General features: G+C 42.5%; 1 protein-coding gene across 6 annotated transcripts in view; it reads left to right on the forward strand.

Annotated features, from left to right (window-relative positions):
* Window positions 1-4,826: 4,826 nt before the first annotated feature.
* MDN1 (midasin AAA ATPase 1) overlaps window positions 4,827-15,820 on the forward strand; it is a 157,922-nt gene continuing 146,928 nt past the window's right edge. For 3 of the 6 annotated variants that reach the window (XM_027090449.1, XM_027090466.1, XM_027090458.1), the window contains exons 1-2: window positions 4,830-5,076; window positions 12,504-12,730. In XM_027090449.1, the coding sequence (XP_026946250.1) occupies window positions 4,975-5,076; window positions 12,504-12,730 (329 nt within the window). In that variant the 5' untranslated portion in view covers window positions 4,830-4,974. Of the gene's footprint in view, window positions 5,077-12,503; window positions 12,731-15,820 lie in introns of all 6 variants that reach the window. The other 3 variants (XM_027090484.1, XM_027090476.1, XR_003429489.1) reach the window with 2 other exon arrangements.

The following is a 15,820-nucleotide window of genomic DNA, read 5'->3' on the forward strand; positions in this document are numbered from 1 at the left end:
TGGAAGGATTGACTATTTATTAATTGCCTATTATATGTGGGACAAAGTAAGTTGAGATACAAAGGTGAATAAGGCAGATCCTGTGTTCCAGAGTTTTTATTCACCCTGGGAGATAGACACAGAATCAGAACTTCTAGAGAAAAACCAAGGCCTAGGAAGGTTAAGTCATTTAACCCAGGTCACAGCGAGTTAATGGAAAAAAGTGCAACCTTAATGACTCAGGTCTTTAGATGCTGGTTCAGCACTCTCTGAACTTAACATAATACTTCTAATGATATCCTAATGAGGTGCCAGTAATTTTTTTCTTAACTTTTTAAAAAATTTATTTTATTTATTTTTTATTTTTGGCTGCATTGGGTCTTTGTTGTTGCTGCACGCAGGCTTTCTCGTTGTGCTGAGTGGGGTCTACTCTCTGTTGCGGTGCGTGGGCTTCTCACTGCGTTGGCTTCTCTTGTTGCGGAGCACGGGCTCTACGCATGTGCGCTTCAGCAGTTGTGGCTCGCGGGCTCTAGAGTGCAGGCTCAGTCATTGTGGCACACAGGCTTAGTTGCTCGACGGCACGTGGGATCTTCCCGGACCAGGGCTTGAACCCGTGTCCTCTGCATTGGCAGGCGGATTCTTAACCACCGCACCACCAGGGAAGTCCTGGTAGTTCTATATTTAGTTTTTCAAGGAACCGCCATATTGTTCTCCATAGTGGCTGTATCAATTTACATTTCCACCAACAGTGCAGTTTTAGTAAGGTTTGTAATAGTTTCCTCTGATGTTGTCTCCGGGCTGATAAGGGTCTAAAGTGTTATCTAGTGATTAGCTTCTGTCTTTCCTGGTAGAGGTAGAAGAGGGGACACTTCTATAAATTAATGGCAAATCGGGGAGGGCAGAGGGCTTTTGTATAGGCATACCTTGTTTTATTGTGCTTCCCTTTATTGTATTTCACAGATACTGTGATTTTTACAAATTAAAGGTTTGTGGCAACCCTGCATTGAACAAGTCTATGAGCACCATTTTTCCAACAGCATTTGCTCACTTAGTGTCCCTGCGTCACATTTTGGTAATTCTCACAACATTTCAAACTATTTCATTATTACTATATTGTTACTATATTATGGATACCTGCGATCAGTGATCTTTGATGTTACTATTGCAAAAATATTACGACTTGCTGAAGGCTCAGATGATGGTTAGCAGTTTTTGGCAATAAAGTATTTTTAAATTAAGGTATGTAATTTTTTTAGATATGTTATTAATAGCACACTTAATAGACTATAGTATAATGCAAACATACTTTTAAATGCACTGGGAAACCAAAAAAATTATGTGACTCACTTAATTTTGATGTTTGCTTTATTGTGGTGATCTGGAAGCAAACCTGCAGTGTCTCCAAGGTGTGCCTGTATCTGTTTCTCTCAATTGCCTTCAGTTCAAGAAAGCTTATATACCTTTTAGACAAAGAAGCAATAAATTTGTGAAGAAATTACACGACAAAAGGGGTTTGGGCTAGGGGCAGTAAGTTGTAGGAAAGAGACTAGGAGATATAGGGAAGATAAGGATTGTTTCAGTAAGTTTGTTTCTATAAACCCATTTGAATGTTGATTACCAGTGTCAGGTGACAATGATGTTCTTTTACTGCTGGTTCAGGGAGGGCACATTTCTCATGGGAAATTTGATGGCCTGTTTTTAGGTGGAAACATCTGCATCTGTTGTGTCCAGAGTACCTTTAGCTCAAAATAGTCAGTATGCCAAAGTGGCATATTTTGGGGTGGCATGTCTTGAAATCCTTCCTGCCAAAGTGGCATGTTTTGGGGGTGACATATTCTGCTACCCTTTTGTACCTGAGTCCTTTTGACATGACCCTAGTAGTCTTTTAAAAATATATATTATTTTACCTTTTATTATTGAAATTTCCAAACATATACAGTAGTAGAGAGGCAAGTCTATGGACTCCCACTACCCCGACATCCAGTTTCAATAAATATCAATATATTGCCAGTCTTGTTTCATCGATACCTACACTTCTTATCCTTGTTGATTCTCATTAGCATTACTTTTAGAGCTTTCTTGAGGCATAATTCACCCATTGGAAGTGTGCAATTCAACGATTTTAGTAAATTTATAGAGTTGTGCCACCATCACCACAATCCAATGTTAGACATTTCCATCACCCCAAAATGTTGCCTCTCAGCTGTTTGCAGTCAATCCTTCTTCCACTCCTATATCCAGGCAACCACTGACCTGATCTATCAGTTTAGTTACTTTAGAGCTGTTGATTTTCCTGCTGCTGCCCAATAGAAGTCTTGGGATTTCTCTTAACAGTCATCCTAAGTATTCTTTTCACATTTTTCTTTCTTTGTTGAATCTCTCACTTCCTAGATCCCATATCTTCCTCTTTCTTGGTTTATGCCCTCATACAGAGGAGCACCTTTTTCAACATATTCCTGAGAAAGGGTATATAGGGGAGGAAAAATAATTTTCCTCTATCCTTCTGAGTCCTTGGCTGAGAGCCCTGTAATAAAAGATTAACAAGAGAAAAACAAACATGTTAATTAACATGTATACTTCAGGTATACATGGGAGATACCCAGGGAAAAAATTGAGTCACTCCACAAGTGTGGGTAATTTTTCATCTGTTGTGCTATGAACTCTCAGGGAACCCTCTCAATTTTCTTGGAATTTTTTTTTATTATTTATTTATTTATTTATTTTTGGCTGTGTTGGGTCTTCGTCGCTGTGCGTGGGCTTTCTCTAGTTGCGGTGAGCAGGGGCTACTCTTCGTTGTGGTGTGTGGGCTTCTCATTGCGGTGGTTTCTCTTGTTGCGGAGCACGGGCTCTAGGCACACAGGCTTCAGTAGCTGTGGCTCGCGGGATCTAGAGCACAGGCTCAGTAGTTGTGGCGCACGGGCTTAGTTGCTCTGCGGCATGTGGGATCTTCCTGGACCAGGGCTCGAACCCGTGTCCCCTGCATTGGCAGGCGGATTCCCAACCACTGTGCCACCAGGGAAGTGCCTCTTCTTGGAAATTTAAAAATATTATTTATTTGGAAATGTATTCTGTCCCATTTTCATAGTTCACTTGTTCTGAAACTTCTGCTGTTGAGTTTGAGTTCCCCAAGGAGCAAACATTCAAATCCTGGACAAAAATTCAAATTGAAATACATTTTTAAAAGGTTTAAACTTCCTTTGGAGATCTACCCATGTCAGTAAAGAAATATCTACTCCCTTTTAAAACACTTGTTAGAAGTAGAATTTACAAAAGTGCACAAATCTTAAATGTACAGTTGATTTTTTTTCTCTTTTGTATCTACCAGAGTAACCACAACCCAGGGGAAGATAATGAAACATTTCCATCTCCCTAGGAGGTTCCCTTAGGCCCTTTGCAGGCAATACCCCCCAAAAGCAACCACTAGTCTGACTTTGTCATTATTTTGGCTTGTTTATGAACTTGATGTAAATGTACTGTTAATTTTTATGTACTCTTCTACTCCCCTCTTCACAGTGCCTAAAGACTATTCTATACCTTACATACTTTATTTCATTCCCATGTCAATGAAAATAATAATCTATAATAAGAATAGAAAAGAGTTTTATTTGAGCCAAACTAAGGACTGGGCTGGAAGCCAGCTTCCCAGATTACTCTGAGAAGCTGCTCCAGAGAAGCATGGTTTCCGGCACAGTTTTATATCTTGTCAGAACAAAGAACATTAAACAAGACAAGGTTACATTCCTTCAAGGTTTTAAAAAACACACACACAGATCAGCAAGTACACAGCAAGCCAGCATGGCCTTGGCACCTGTAAAGGAAGTCTTATCATCAAAGGAGTATTAGCATTAGCATCCCAGGAAGAGAGACATTTAATCTTTATATTTAACATGGACATTCTTTACTTATGGTCAGTGTGCTCTTTTAATAATTAGAGCAGATATACAATTTATGTCTGATAGGCCATAAACAGGCTATTTTAGTTAGCATTAAATTCAAGTTAACTCATGTATAAGCCAAGAATGACTTTCATATACGTCAATACGTGAAAATTTATTTTATCACCCATCTTAACATTTATATCCAATATTTATATTAAGAAAACTGCAAGGGACTTCCCTGGTGGCGCAGTGGTTAAGAATCCGCCTGCCAATGCAGGGGACACGGGTTCGAGCCCTGGTCCAGGAAGATCCCACATGCCGCTGGAGCAACTAAGCCTGTGCACCACAACTACTGAGCCTGCTCTCTAGAGCCCACGAGCCACAGCTACTGAAGCCCGCGCGCCTAGAGCCCGTGCTCCGCAACGAGAGAGACCATCGTAATGAGAAGCCCGCGCACAGCAACGAAGAGTAGCCCCGCTCGCCACAATTAGAGAAAGCCCGCACACAGCAACGCGGACCCAACGCTGCCAAAAATTAAAAAAAAAAAAAAAAGAATGCTGCCAGGGCTATGCTTGTTACACTTGGGTGTGAATTTCCACAGGCCACAGGTCTAAAAAGGGAATTGCTGGGTCAGAAGGGGCGAATCTGCTTTTCATTCCTATCTGATCTTTTCGCCTGTTGAGGCATTAGGAGGCAGGAGGATCCCACAGCCCTACAGGCTCCCTAGCTTCTCCCGCATGGCGGAATCTTCTGTCTCGCTATCCCACCACTCGTCGTCTCCGGACCTCCCATCACAGCGATCCCTCGCCTCGGCTCTAAAACCCATTTCTGCTCGGATTCCCCAGCGGGAGTTGACCGGATAGGGACGCCCGCGTTTCCGGTGCCGAGGGGGCGGGGCCTGCGTCGCAAGCCGGCGCCGGCGCAGGCTGGTGACGCAGTGCGCCGCGTGCTCCCCCCACGTGTGCTGCTTCTCTCAGGGTGTCCGCGGAGAAGCGGCGGTTGTTTTCTCTGGGGGCGTAGTTGGTGGCAGCTCCGGCGCGAGGACCTCAGCGGCTTGGGGGCTCTGAGCGCGAAGCAGGGAGCGTCGGTGGCCGTCTGGGGCTGAGGGCCCGCGGTCATGGAGCACCTCTTGCTGGAGGTGGCGGCCGCGCCTCTGCGGTTAATCGCTGCCAAGAACGAGAAGAGCCGCAGCGAGCTGGGCAGGTTCTTGGTCAAGCAGGTAAGAGAAGGAGCGAGAGGGAAAGCGCCCGGCCGCCCCCGCCACCCCCTGGCGCGTGCCCCATGGCCCTGCGCGGAGACGCAGGGGACAGGAAAGCGGCGTCTTGTCACTCTGGCCCACTCCCCAGGGCTGGCCCGTGGCGGAGGCGTCCTCGCGCCTTTGAGGAGCCAGGAAGGAGCCTTTTGTTTTTCTCGGGGGGAGAGCCTTGCCTTCCCCTCTCCACCGACTTACCTCCTTGCAGCGCCTTGACTGCGTGCGGCAGACGTGGCCTTCGGAGAGAAATGTGGGTGGTTTTTCTGTAACTGAGGTTGCGTGTCTGCCCTTTTGACATGTGTATTATCTAAGTGTGCCGAGTCCAGCTACCCCTGTTAGCTTGGGTGAATGTTTCTTGTCTGCCCAGTCCCAACTTTTCGGCCCACTGACAAGCATTGATTGTGTTCCTGCTCTGCCTAGCACACAGTGTGGCACTTTGAGGAGACATAAATTCGTTAAGGTCTCTGCCCACAGGGAATTTAGCGTCTATCTTTAGAGACTTCATAAACACAGAAAACAACTGATGGACAAAGCGAGACATTGAGTGCATAATTTCTAAGCCATGGAATTATGAATTGGTTTTCAGGGAAATGGGTGCTCTGGCCTTTTAAGAGCGATCTCTCGTTTACCACCAGCTGTCTTGAGTTTTCTCATTTGGCATTTTAACTTTGTGTTTTGTGCTTCCCCCCCCCCAATATCTGTTAGCTTCTTTTTTAAAATTAATTTATTTATTTTTGGCTGCGTTGGGTCTTCGTTGCTGTGCGTGGGCTTTCTCTAGTTGCGGCGAGCGGGGGATATTCTTCGTTGCGGTGCGCGAGCTTCTTATTGTGGTGGCTTCTCGTTGCGGAGCACGGGCTTCAGTAGTTGTGGCACGTGGGCTCAGTAGTTATGGCTCGCGGGCTCCAGAGCTCAGGCTCAGTAGTTGTGGCGCACGGGCTTAGTTGCTCCGCGGCATGTGGGATCTTCCTGGACCAGGGCTCAAACCCGTGTCCCTTGCATTGGCAGGCGGATTCTTAACCACTGCGCCACCAGGGAAGTCCTGTTAGGTTCTTGAGAGTAGAAAAAATTTTTTTTCGAATTCCAGTATGTAGACCGTATATATCCTATTGCTTAGGAAACAACAGCGGTATTTTGTGTCTGGAGTAGCTGGGAACTAACATGAGAGGCATTTCTGTTTGGTGACAACAAATGAACGTGTATAGCAAAGGGGAGGGAGCAGTGGAAGATATGCCTGGGGTTATCTGGCTTGTGATTCCCCCAGGGAAGGGAATCACTAACATAAATGGAGAGGTCTAGGAAAGAAAACAGATTTTTGGTGGGCTGGACCAAGGAAAGAGATGATCAGTTTATATGAGCTGAGCTTGTGGTGACAGGCTCATGAATTACGTATTGTGGCTAGAAGTATTTTTCTGTAAGTGGGCTTGCATTTTAGAACAGAGGTTCTGAAGCTGGGGCTCATGGACCGTGGACAATAGGGGATTTATTTGTGATTCTCCACTGTAATTGGATATAAAATTGGTGCTTATGTACTGGGAGTAAAATGAGAAAAACGGTTTGTAGCCGTTTTTAAGAGAATCTGATATTTTGAAGTGTGAACCACTCAGGTAGATTCTGAGACTATATAATAGTGCTAAGGAACTTAAAAGCTACTTGAAAGTTTAGTTGAATTAAGGAGATTGGGACACCTGTGCTTCCCCTTTATTTGTCTCACGTTCTCTCTCAGATTCTATCCAATCTGAGAGATGTTTTTCAGGTTTGTTCCTTTCCATTTTCAGTAATAGTTTCAAGCCTTTCGCTCAGAGAAGAGTTGATTGTGTTGTCATTCTATTTTTCTCCTATTTTGGGAAGCAAAATAATTTTTACTGGAAAGCAAAGGCTTTTTTTTTTTTTTTCCCCCAAGCCACGCAGCTTGTGGGATCTTAGTTCTCCAGCCGGGGATTGATCCCAGGCCCTCTGCAGTGAAAGCACGGAGTCCTAACCACTCTACAGCCAGGGAAGTCCCAGCAAAGTTTTTGAAACATTACTTCTCATGGAGTTTGGGATCTGAAGTAAGAATTTTTTAGGATTGTGCTTCCTTTTTTTTTCTTTATCTCAGCTGGTGACACCACTGTCTCTCTATCCAGTCCCTTTTCACTCCTTTTCTGTCACATATAGCCAAGTCCTCCTGAGTTTCCTTACTCGGTATTGGATCTGTTCCTTTTGCTTCCTCCCTACTATCGCTACCATCCTACAGTTCTGACTCTTAATTGCACCGTGGGGGTGTTCTTTCCACCACCACCAGGCAAGTCTCAGACACCAGCTGGTGTCCTATAGTTAACTCAGTTCTGGCACTGTTTATCTGCAGAAAGCATCATATTCTTCAGGGTAAAGGCTCAGCCCTGAAAGACTTCTCCCACCCGCAACATACACACCGGTTGTCACTTGTGCTTCTGATCAACTGGCTGTAAATTGGAGGTTCCAATGACCTCTTCCTTGGGTTTGATTAATTTGCTAGAGTGGCTCACAGAACTCAGAGAAATGTTTTACTTATTAGGACAACCAGCCCTGAAGCTCTCTGAACCATGCTCTTTTGGGTTTTTATGGAGGCTTCCTTACATTGGCACAGTTGATTAAATCTCTGGCCGTTGGTGATTGAACTCTCCATCTTTAGCCCCTCTGCCCTCCTGGGAGGGCACGGAACTGAAAGTTCCAGTACTCTAATCACACGATTGGTTCTCCTGGCAACGAGCTCCCATCTTAGCGGCTTTCCACAATTCACTGCATTAACATAACAAGACACCTTTATCTCTCTCTCTCTCATCACAGGAAGTTCCAGGGGTTTTAGGAACTCGGCCAGGAATAGGGTCGAAGACCCGATTTGTATTTCTTATAAATCACAGAGTCACACCTTACCTCTTTGATCACTGTTTATGTTGAGGAAGAGCAGAGTGCTTAAGAGCATGCGTGGGTACTGGGGCTGAAGTATGGCTGAAGATCAAATCCATTCTCTCTCTTTTTCTTGTTTTGTTTTGTTTTTTGGCCGCTCGGTTTGCGGTACCTTAGTTCCCTGACCAGGGATCGAACCTGCACTGCCTGCAGTGGAAGTTTGGAGTCTTAACCACTGGACTGCCAGGGAAGTCCCTCTGTTCTCTTATTTAACTGCCTTTGGGTCCTCCCACAAGTTGCTCAACTCTCCTGAGTCTCAGTTTCTTGATATGATATGTATTACATATGGTAGCCGCTAAATAGTTACAGGGACTCTGGAGCCAGATTCTGTGACGTGGATTCCTGTTTCTGCTCCTAGCTTTGTGACCTTACCCCTTTCTTATTTTTCAGTTTCCTTATCTGTAAAATGGGGATAATTTTACCTACTTATGTGTTGCTATGAGGATTAGATGCCTAGAATATAGTAAGTGTTGTCTATAAAACGGGTTGCTGTTATTATTGCTATAAATAAGATTGTTGTGAGATCTAGATAATGCATTTGAGGAGTTTACCACAGTGCCTGACCCATAGTAAGTAATCAATACATATGAGCTATAATTAGAATTTTTTAAAGACAGCTTTGGCATGTAATTCACATACCATATAATTCATCCATTTAAGTGTACAGTTCAGTGGTTTTCGCTCTGTTCACACATATATGCAGCTGTCACCACAGTCCATTTTGGAACACTTGTTACTTCAAAAAGAAACCCCTGTTCCCTTTAGCTATTATCTCCCATCCGTATTCTGGTCACTTAATATAAATTATCATTAATAAGACAAATCTGAATCTATTGCCATTCTGCCTAAGAGCTCCCCACTGTCTCCAGAATCAAAATCCAAGCTTTCTAAAATGGTATATGAAATATTGCTTTTTTTTAAAATTTTTAAAGAAACTATTTTCTGTCCATCATATTTCCATTTTCTTTTTGAAATTTTTTTTTTCTTACCCTGTCTGGTTCTCAACTGGGGGCAATTTTGCTTTCTACAGCAAATCTAGAGATGTTTTTTGGTTGTCACAACTTGTGATGGGGGTGTGCTATAGGCATCTAGAGTGTAGAGGCCAGGGATGCTGCTGAACACCTTCTAGTGCACAGGGTAGCCTTCACAACAAGGAAATTATCCAGCCCCAAATGTCAGTAGTGCAAAATTAAGAAAGAAACCCTAAATATATGTATACCTAATAACAGAATGTCAAAATGCATGAATCAAAAAGTGACAGAAAAGGAAAAATAGAGAAACTCAAAATTATAATTGGTGACTTTTAACACTCTAGCCTTGGTCACTGATAGTACAAATACAGAAGATCAGTAAGGATATAGAAGACTTGAACACCATCAACAAACCTGACCTAACTGGCATTTATAGAATGCTGTGTCCAGTAATTGCAGAATACATACTCTGCACATATGGAACGTTCACCAAGATCATAAGATGGGCCATTAAACAAGTCTCAACAAATTTAGGAGAACTGAAATCATACAAGGCGTATACAGTTACCCCAATGAGATTAAATTAGCGGGGAAAACCCTCAAAATGATGCTGGGAAAAATCCCTAAATGTTAGAGATTAAATAAGAAAATTAAAAGAAACTGATGGCTAAAGAAGAAATCACTGGGAGAATCAGAAAATATTTTAAACTGTATGATAGCTTAAACAATTTGTGGGTTGCAGGCAACAACGATTAGAAGGAAATTCATAACATTTAGAGGGAAATTTATAACATTAAGTTCTTATATTTGGAAAAAATGGTTTGAAATTAGTGATATTTCTTAAGCTTCCACCTTAGGAAATTAGGAAAAGAAGAGCAAATTAAACGCAAAATAAATAGAAGGAAGAAAATAATAAAGATATCAGTGGAAACGAATGAAATAGAAAATGGACAAACAATATAGCAAACCAGTAAAACCAGAAGTTGATTCTTTGAAAAGATTGACCAAGAATAAAAGGGAAAAATCCAAACTATTAGGAATGAAAGAAGGCCACCATTACAGAGTTTGAAAAGAATAAAAAAATAAGTAACTAATATGAAAAATTTTATGCCAATAAATTAGACAATTTAGATGACAGGAGCATTCATAGAATATAAATTACCAAAGTTCACTCAAGAAATAGACAAAAACAAGATAGGAATAGAGCAAAACTTCCTCAAGCTGATATAGAGGATCTACAAACACCATCATAGTTAATAAAGGAGCAACCCGATTTAAAAATGGGTAAAAGATTTGAATAAATACGTCACAAAAGAAGATAAATGAATGGCTATTAAATACTTCATACCATATACCACTCCACCTCCACTAGAATGGCTAAAATTAAGACCGATAATACTATGTGTTGGTGAAGTTATGTAGCAGCTGAAGCGCTCAGATATTGCTGGTGGGGATGTGAAATGGTGCAGATACCCTGGAAGACAACTTCTATTAAACATTGAAAAATTTCTTAAAATTTATTTATTTGTTATATTTATTTATTTTTGGTTGCATTGGGTCTTTGTTGCTGTGCGCGGGATTTCTCTAGTTGCAGCGAGCGGGAGCTACTCTTCCTTGTGGTGCGCGGGCTTCTCATTGAGGTGGCTTCTCTTCTAGGCGTGCGGGCTTCAGTAGTTGTGGCATGCGGGCTCAGTAGTTGTGGCTCGCGAGCTCTAAAGGGCAGGCTCAGTAGTTGTGGTGCATGGGCTTAGTTGCTCCATGGCATGCGGGATATTCCCAGACAAGGGCTTGAAATTGTGTCCCCTGCATTGGCAGGAGGATTCTTAACCACTGCGCCACCAGGGAAGCCCTAAAATTTTTTTTTTTTAAGTTAAAAATAAAAGTTTAGGGAATTCCCTGGTGGTCCAGTGGTTAGGACTCTGTGCTTTCACTGCCGAGGGCCCGGGTTGATCGCTCATTGGGTAACTAGGATCCTGCAAGCCATGCGGCGGGATGGCCAAAGTGTATTATCAGGTTGAGCATACAGTTATTGTGTGACCCAGCAATCTCACTCTTTGGTAATAAAAGATTAAGAGTAACGAAAATATGGGTGGTGGAGAAATTGAGAATTTGGGATTAACAGATACACACTACTATATATAAAATAGATAAATAACAAAGACCTACCCTATAGCACAGAGAACTATATTCAATATGTTGTAATAAACCTATAGTGGAAAAGAACCTGAAAAAATATATACATATGTATGTACATATATGTATAACTGAGCCACTTTGCTATACACTTGAAACATTGTAAATCAACTATACTTCGCTAAAAAAAAAAAAAAAAATAGTAATGAAGGATTTCCCTGGTGGTCCAGTGGTTAAGACTCCGTGCTTCCACTGGAGGGGCCTCGGGTTAGATCCCTGGTCAGGGAACTAAGATCCCACACGCTGTGCAGCGTGGCCAAAAACCAAAAAAAGACAGAGAGGAATGAACATATGTCCATCAGTCTCTTGTACATGAATGTTGATGGTAGCTTTATTGATGATAGCTGAAAACAGTGCAAATATCTATTAACATGTGAAAGGATAAACAAGTTGTGGTATGCTCATATGGTGAAACACTAGTAAGTAATAAAATGGAATAAATTATTAACACTACCTACAAGTACAACTTTGGAACTTTGGAAAAAATTATTATATTTTTGAATATGGTATTTAGGTTGTGCCCAAGCTGTACTCTTACAGATAACCATTTAGTGTCAAAGTCTTTAGGCTATAAATTCATAGCCTTGGGCTTGCTGGGTCAGAGGGTATACGCCTCAGGCAATTTAAAACCACTGTCACATTGCCCAGCAGCAAGGGTTGTGCGGACTTGCATACACACAAGCAATATGAGACCTTTTACATACTTTTCAGTTTTTCTTTTTATGCTTATGGACATACTGAGCCCAGGCATTAGAATTCTGTGGTTTATTTCATCTTGCATATCAAAGTGTGGCTGTCTGCTTTGGATCTATCTTGTTTATTAATTAAAATCTGAAGCCTTCATGGGGATATATCATCATTCATTTCCAGGAACTGATTTCTTTATTCTTTCCTCAAGAGAGTTGGCAGTTTTGCATACTAACTGCACTTTATTTTTTTCTCATTTAATTCCTGTTTTCCTCCAAGACAAAGGTGTTGGGGGAAACACTGGATTCCCTGGAAACTGTTATGACTCTGAAACAGATTACTTTTCAAGGAAGCTGAAGCTATCTAGCATTTTACATGGAATCCTGGTGTCGGTCCTTTTACCTCAAACCCCAGTGGACTGAAACTTATTTGTAACAGCGTTTACATTCAATTAACTAATCCTCTATTGCCAAAAAAAACCCCACCATGTTTTATAAGATAAACTCAGTTGTGAAGTATGGCAATTGGATAGTTTGATTTTAAGCCAGGACTCTGTTCTTCTGTAGCAGTAGAAATGAAAATCATTTACGTAGAAATTTTGTTTTGCCTTTCTCTCAGGTGTGGACACCTCAAGATCGCCAGTGTATCTTGAGTACCTTAGCACAGTTACTTCTGGATAAGGACTGTACTGTGCTGGTTGGCCGCCAGCTGCGCCCTCTCCTTTTGGATTTGCTGGAAAGGAATGCTGAAGCCATTAAAGCTGGGGGCCAAGTCAACCATGACTTACACGAAAGGCTCTGTGTGTCGATGAGCAGACTCATTGGTAACCATCCTGACGTCCTCCCGTGAGTAACAGTTTTATTCTTCACATTTCTCCTTGAGGTGGTAGAACCTACTCTCTCCTGGGAAGTAAGGAGGAGTCTGAGCTGAGATGAAGAGAAAAGGGGAAATTCAGAAAGGGGAGAGAGGAGTGGTACTATTTTAGAAAAATAATCACAGCAGAAGCCATTTATCCAGCTCAGTTTAGTGACCATTTCCTAGGTTTTAAGTCTTGACCATCAAGACAGGTCTGGAAAATTTAACCAAGATATCTCCCTGCCCTCAAGGATTCTGTCACCTGACGAGACATGCATATAAGGCAGATCTAAATGAGTTTTAGCTGAGGCTCTTACAGCATCCATTTCAGATGGGTGAGATTCCTGCTTGCTGGAACAGCTGAAGTGAGTGGGTTACAAGAGCTCTAGTGTCCCTTCCAATTTTCTGTAAATCTATCTACATCCAAAATGTGATAAGAAGTTGTATAAGAACTGGATTCTAATGCATTTTTCTTTTGACCTGCTTTCCTTCCAACTTGGGCTGCTTCACCCCTCAGGCAACCTCGTGGTCCCCCACTCCCACGAGGTCACCCCAAAAATGCTGAACTTAGTGCGGACGCCCAGTCGGCATAGCACCCTGCAGCCCGGAACTCCTGGCCCGAGCCATCCTCCTGCCTTAGCCTCCTGAGTAGCTGGGGCTATAGGCATGTGCCACTGCACCAGGCTTTCTCAAAATGATAGGTTTGTGTGGAATAGTCAAAAGAGGCAGCTAAATGAGTGTCAGGGGTTTTTCAATTAAGAAGATAAAGGACTTTAACTCTAAACATGAATAATGTTCTGTGTACTTAAAGGAGCATCTTTTTAAAATAATTAATTAATTAATTGATTTTGGCCGTGTTGGGTCTTCATCGCTGCGCGCAGGCTTTCTCTAGTTGCGGCGAGCGGGGACTACTCTTCGTTGTGGTGCGTGGGTTTCTCATCCTGGTGACTTCTCTTGTTGCGGAGCACAGGCTCTAGGCACGCGGGCTTCAGTAGTTGTGGCACGTGGGCTCTAGAGCGCAGGCTCAGTAGTTGGCGGTGCTCGGGCTTAGTTGCTCCGCAGCATGTGGGATCTTCCTGGACCAGGGCTTGAACCCGTGTCGCCTGCGCTGACAGGCTGATTCTTAACCACTGCACCACCAGGGAAGTCCTAATTAATTTTTTTATTGGAGTATAGTTGGTTAACAATGTTGTGTTAGTTTCTGCTGTACAGCAAAGTGAATCAGCCATGCATATACATATATCCAGTCTCTTCCAGACTCCATTCCCATATAGGTCATTACAGAGGGCCGAATAGAGTTCCCTGTGCTATATAGTAGGTTCTTTTTATTTTTTTACCCCATAAACTTATTTATTTATTTTGGCTGCGTTGGGTCTTTGTTGCTGTGCACAGGCTTTCTCTAGTTGTGGTGAGCGGGGGCTACTCTTTGTTGCGGTGCACAGGCTTCTCACTGTGGTGGCTTCTCTTGTTGCGGAGCACGAGCTCTAGGTACACGGGCTTCAGTAGTTGTGGCAAGTGGGCTCAGTAGTTCTGGCTCATGGGCTCTAGAGTGCAGGGTCAGTAGTTGTGGTGCACGGGCTTAGTTGCTCTGTGGCATGTGGGATCTTCCCGGGCCAGGGCTCGAACCCGTGTCCCCTGCATTGGCAAGCAGATTCTTAACCACTGCGCCACCAGGGAAGCCCTACAGTAGGTTCTTATCAGTTATCTTTTATATACAGTAGTGTGTATATGTCAATCCCAGTCACCCAGTTTATCTCCCCCTTTAACCCCTTGGTAATCATAAGTTTGTTTTCTACATCTGTGACTCAATTTCTGTTTTGTAAATAGGTTCATTTGTACCATTTTTTTAGATTCCACATTTAAGCGATATCATATGATATTTTGTCTTTCTCTGTCTGACTACTTCACTCAGTAGGGCATCTCTTATTATTAGTCTTTGTCAACACAATAAGTACACTTTGGCTTTCCTGGAAGTATAATTTCTAGTCTGGTCCTTGGATGAGGTAATAAGAAATGAAGGCTTGGGGAAACCATAATTTGTGTGAGCTTTTCTAAAAGAGTAGCAAAAAAAAAAAAAAATGGGCCCAGTTTGATGGGACTAAAACATATACAGCGAAGTTAAAGATCACCATCGTATGAGGTACCAGGAGCTTATCCTCTGGGTTGATTGAGGATCTGGCTTGTGGCCTCACTGGGAGCTTTAATCACTTAGGTGTGCTTGACTGTGGTACGGTTTCACAGGGTGTGCTGACTGTCCTGTGCTCACTCTGTAGGACTGACGTGTGAGTGACTTCAACCCCACTTCTCTTAAGCCTTAGTGGTAGAGTGCTCTAGGGCTGTGCTTGAGAATCATTAAAATGATGGATTGGCTACATCTGCTTTCCCATCAGCTTCAGATTTTATGTTCATATTCAGTGAATGTGAGGCACACTCCTACTTTTTCTTTTCTTTTTGCCAAGGCAGTATATTTTACTTATGTTCCCACCTTGTTCCAGAAATGATATAATGCAGCTACAAAGGTGCCCCTGATGGAGTAACTTAAAAACAAGGAAAAAAAAGAAAAAAAGCACCATGTGTAAGTGTGTGTGAATGATGAGTCAATGCATGATATGAAATGAACTATGTAGGTAGTGATGTGGAATGGGATTTCGATTTTTAGTTTTAAGAAATGTAGCTGATTAGTTTGGCTCGTGCTCTAAATTTCCTGTTTGGGAATTTACCTAATGTATTAGGAGTATACCTAATATATTTAGATAGGATGCAGTCATTTATTCAGGAGGTAAATATGAGTCCTCCCTTTAAGCGCTGGGCCACATCGTGGGGGTGAGAAAGTCAAACGTAATGAGTTTCTGTATTTGCAAACAATAGGATACAATACATTAATAGAGGTGTGAGTCAAATACTTAAGGGAAGCGAGTAAATCATTAAACTAAGAAAAATGAGTGTGTTATCCTCTTGGAAATTAGAGAAGGTTTCGTACTGTGCAGATTGTGGAGGAAGAGTGAGGAGTGGAAGAATGAACAGATGAGAGATGAGGATGAAAATCTAGAAAAGAGAGACTGGAGAGGAGGAACCCAGTC

Source organism: Aethalodelphis obliquidens, unplaced genomic scaffold, assembly GCF_003676395.1.
Source record: "Aethalodelphis obliquidens isolate GAN/ISIS:26980383/991018 unplaced genomic scaffold, ASM367639v1 scaffold3, whole genome shotgun sequence".
NCBI classification, from domain to species: domain Eukaryota; kingdom Metazoa; phylum Chordata; class Mammalia; order Artiodactyla; family Delphinidae; genus Aethalodelphis; species Aethalodelphis obliquidens.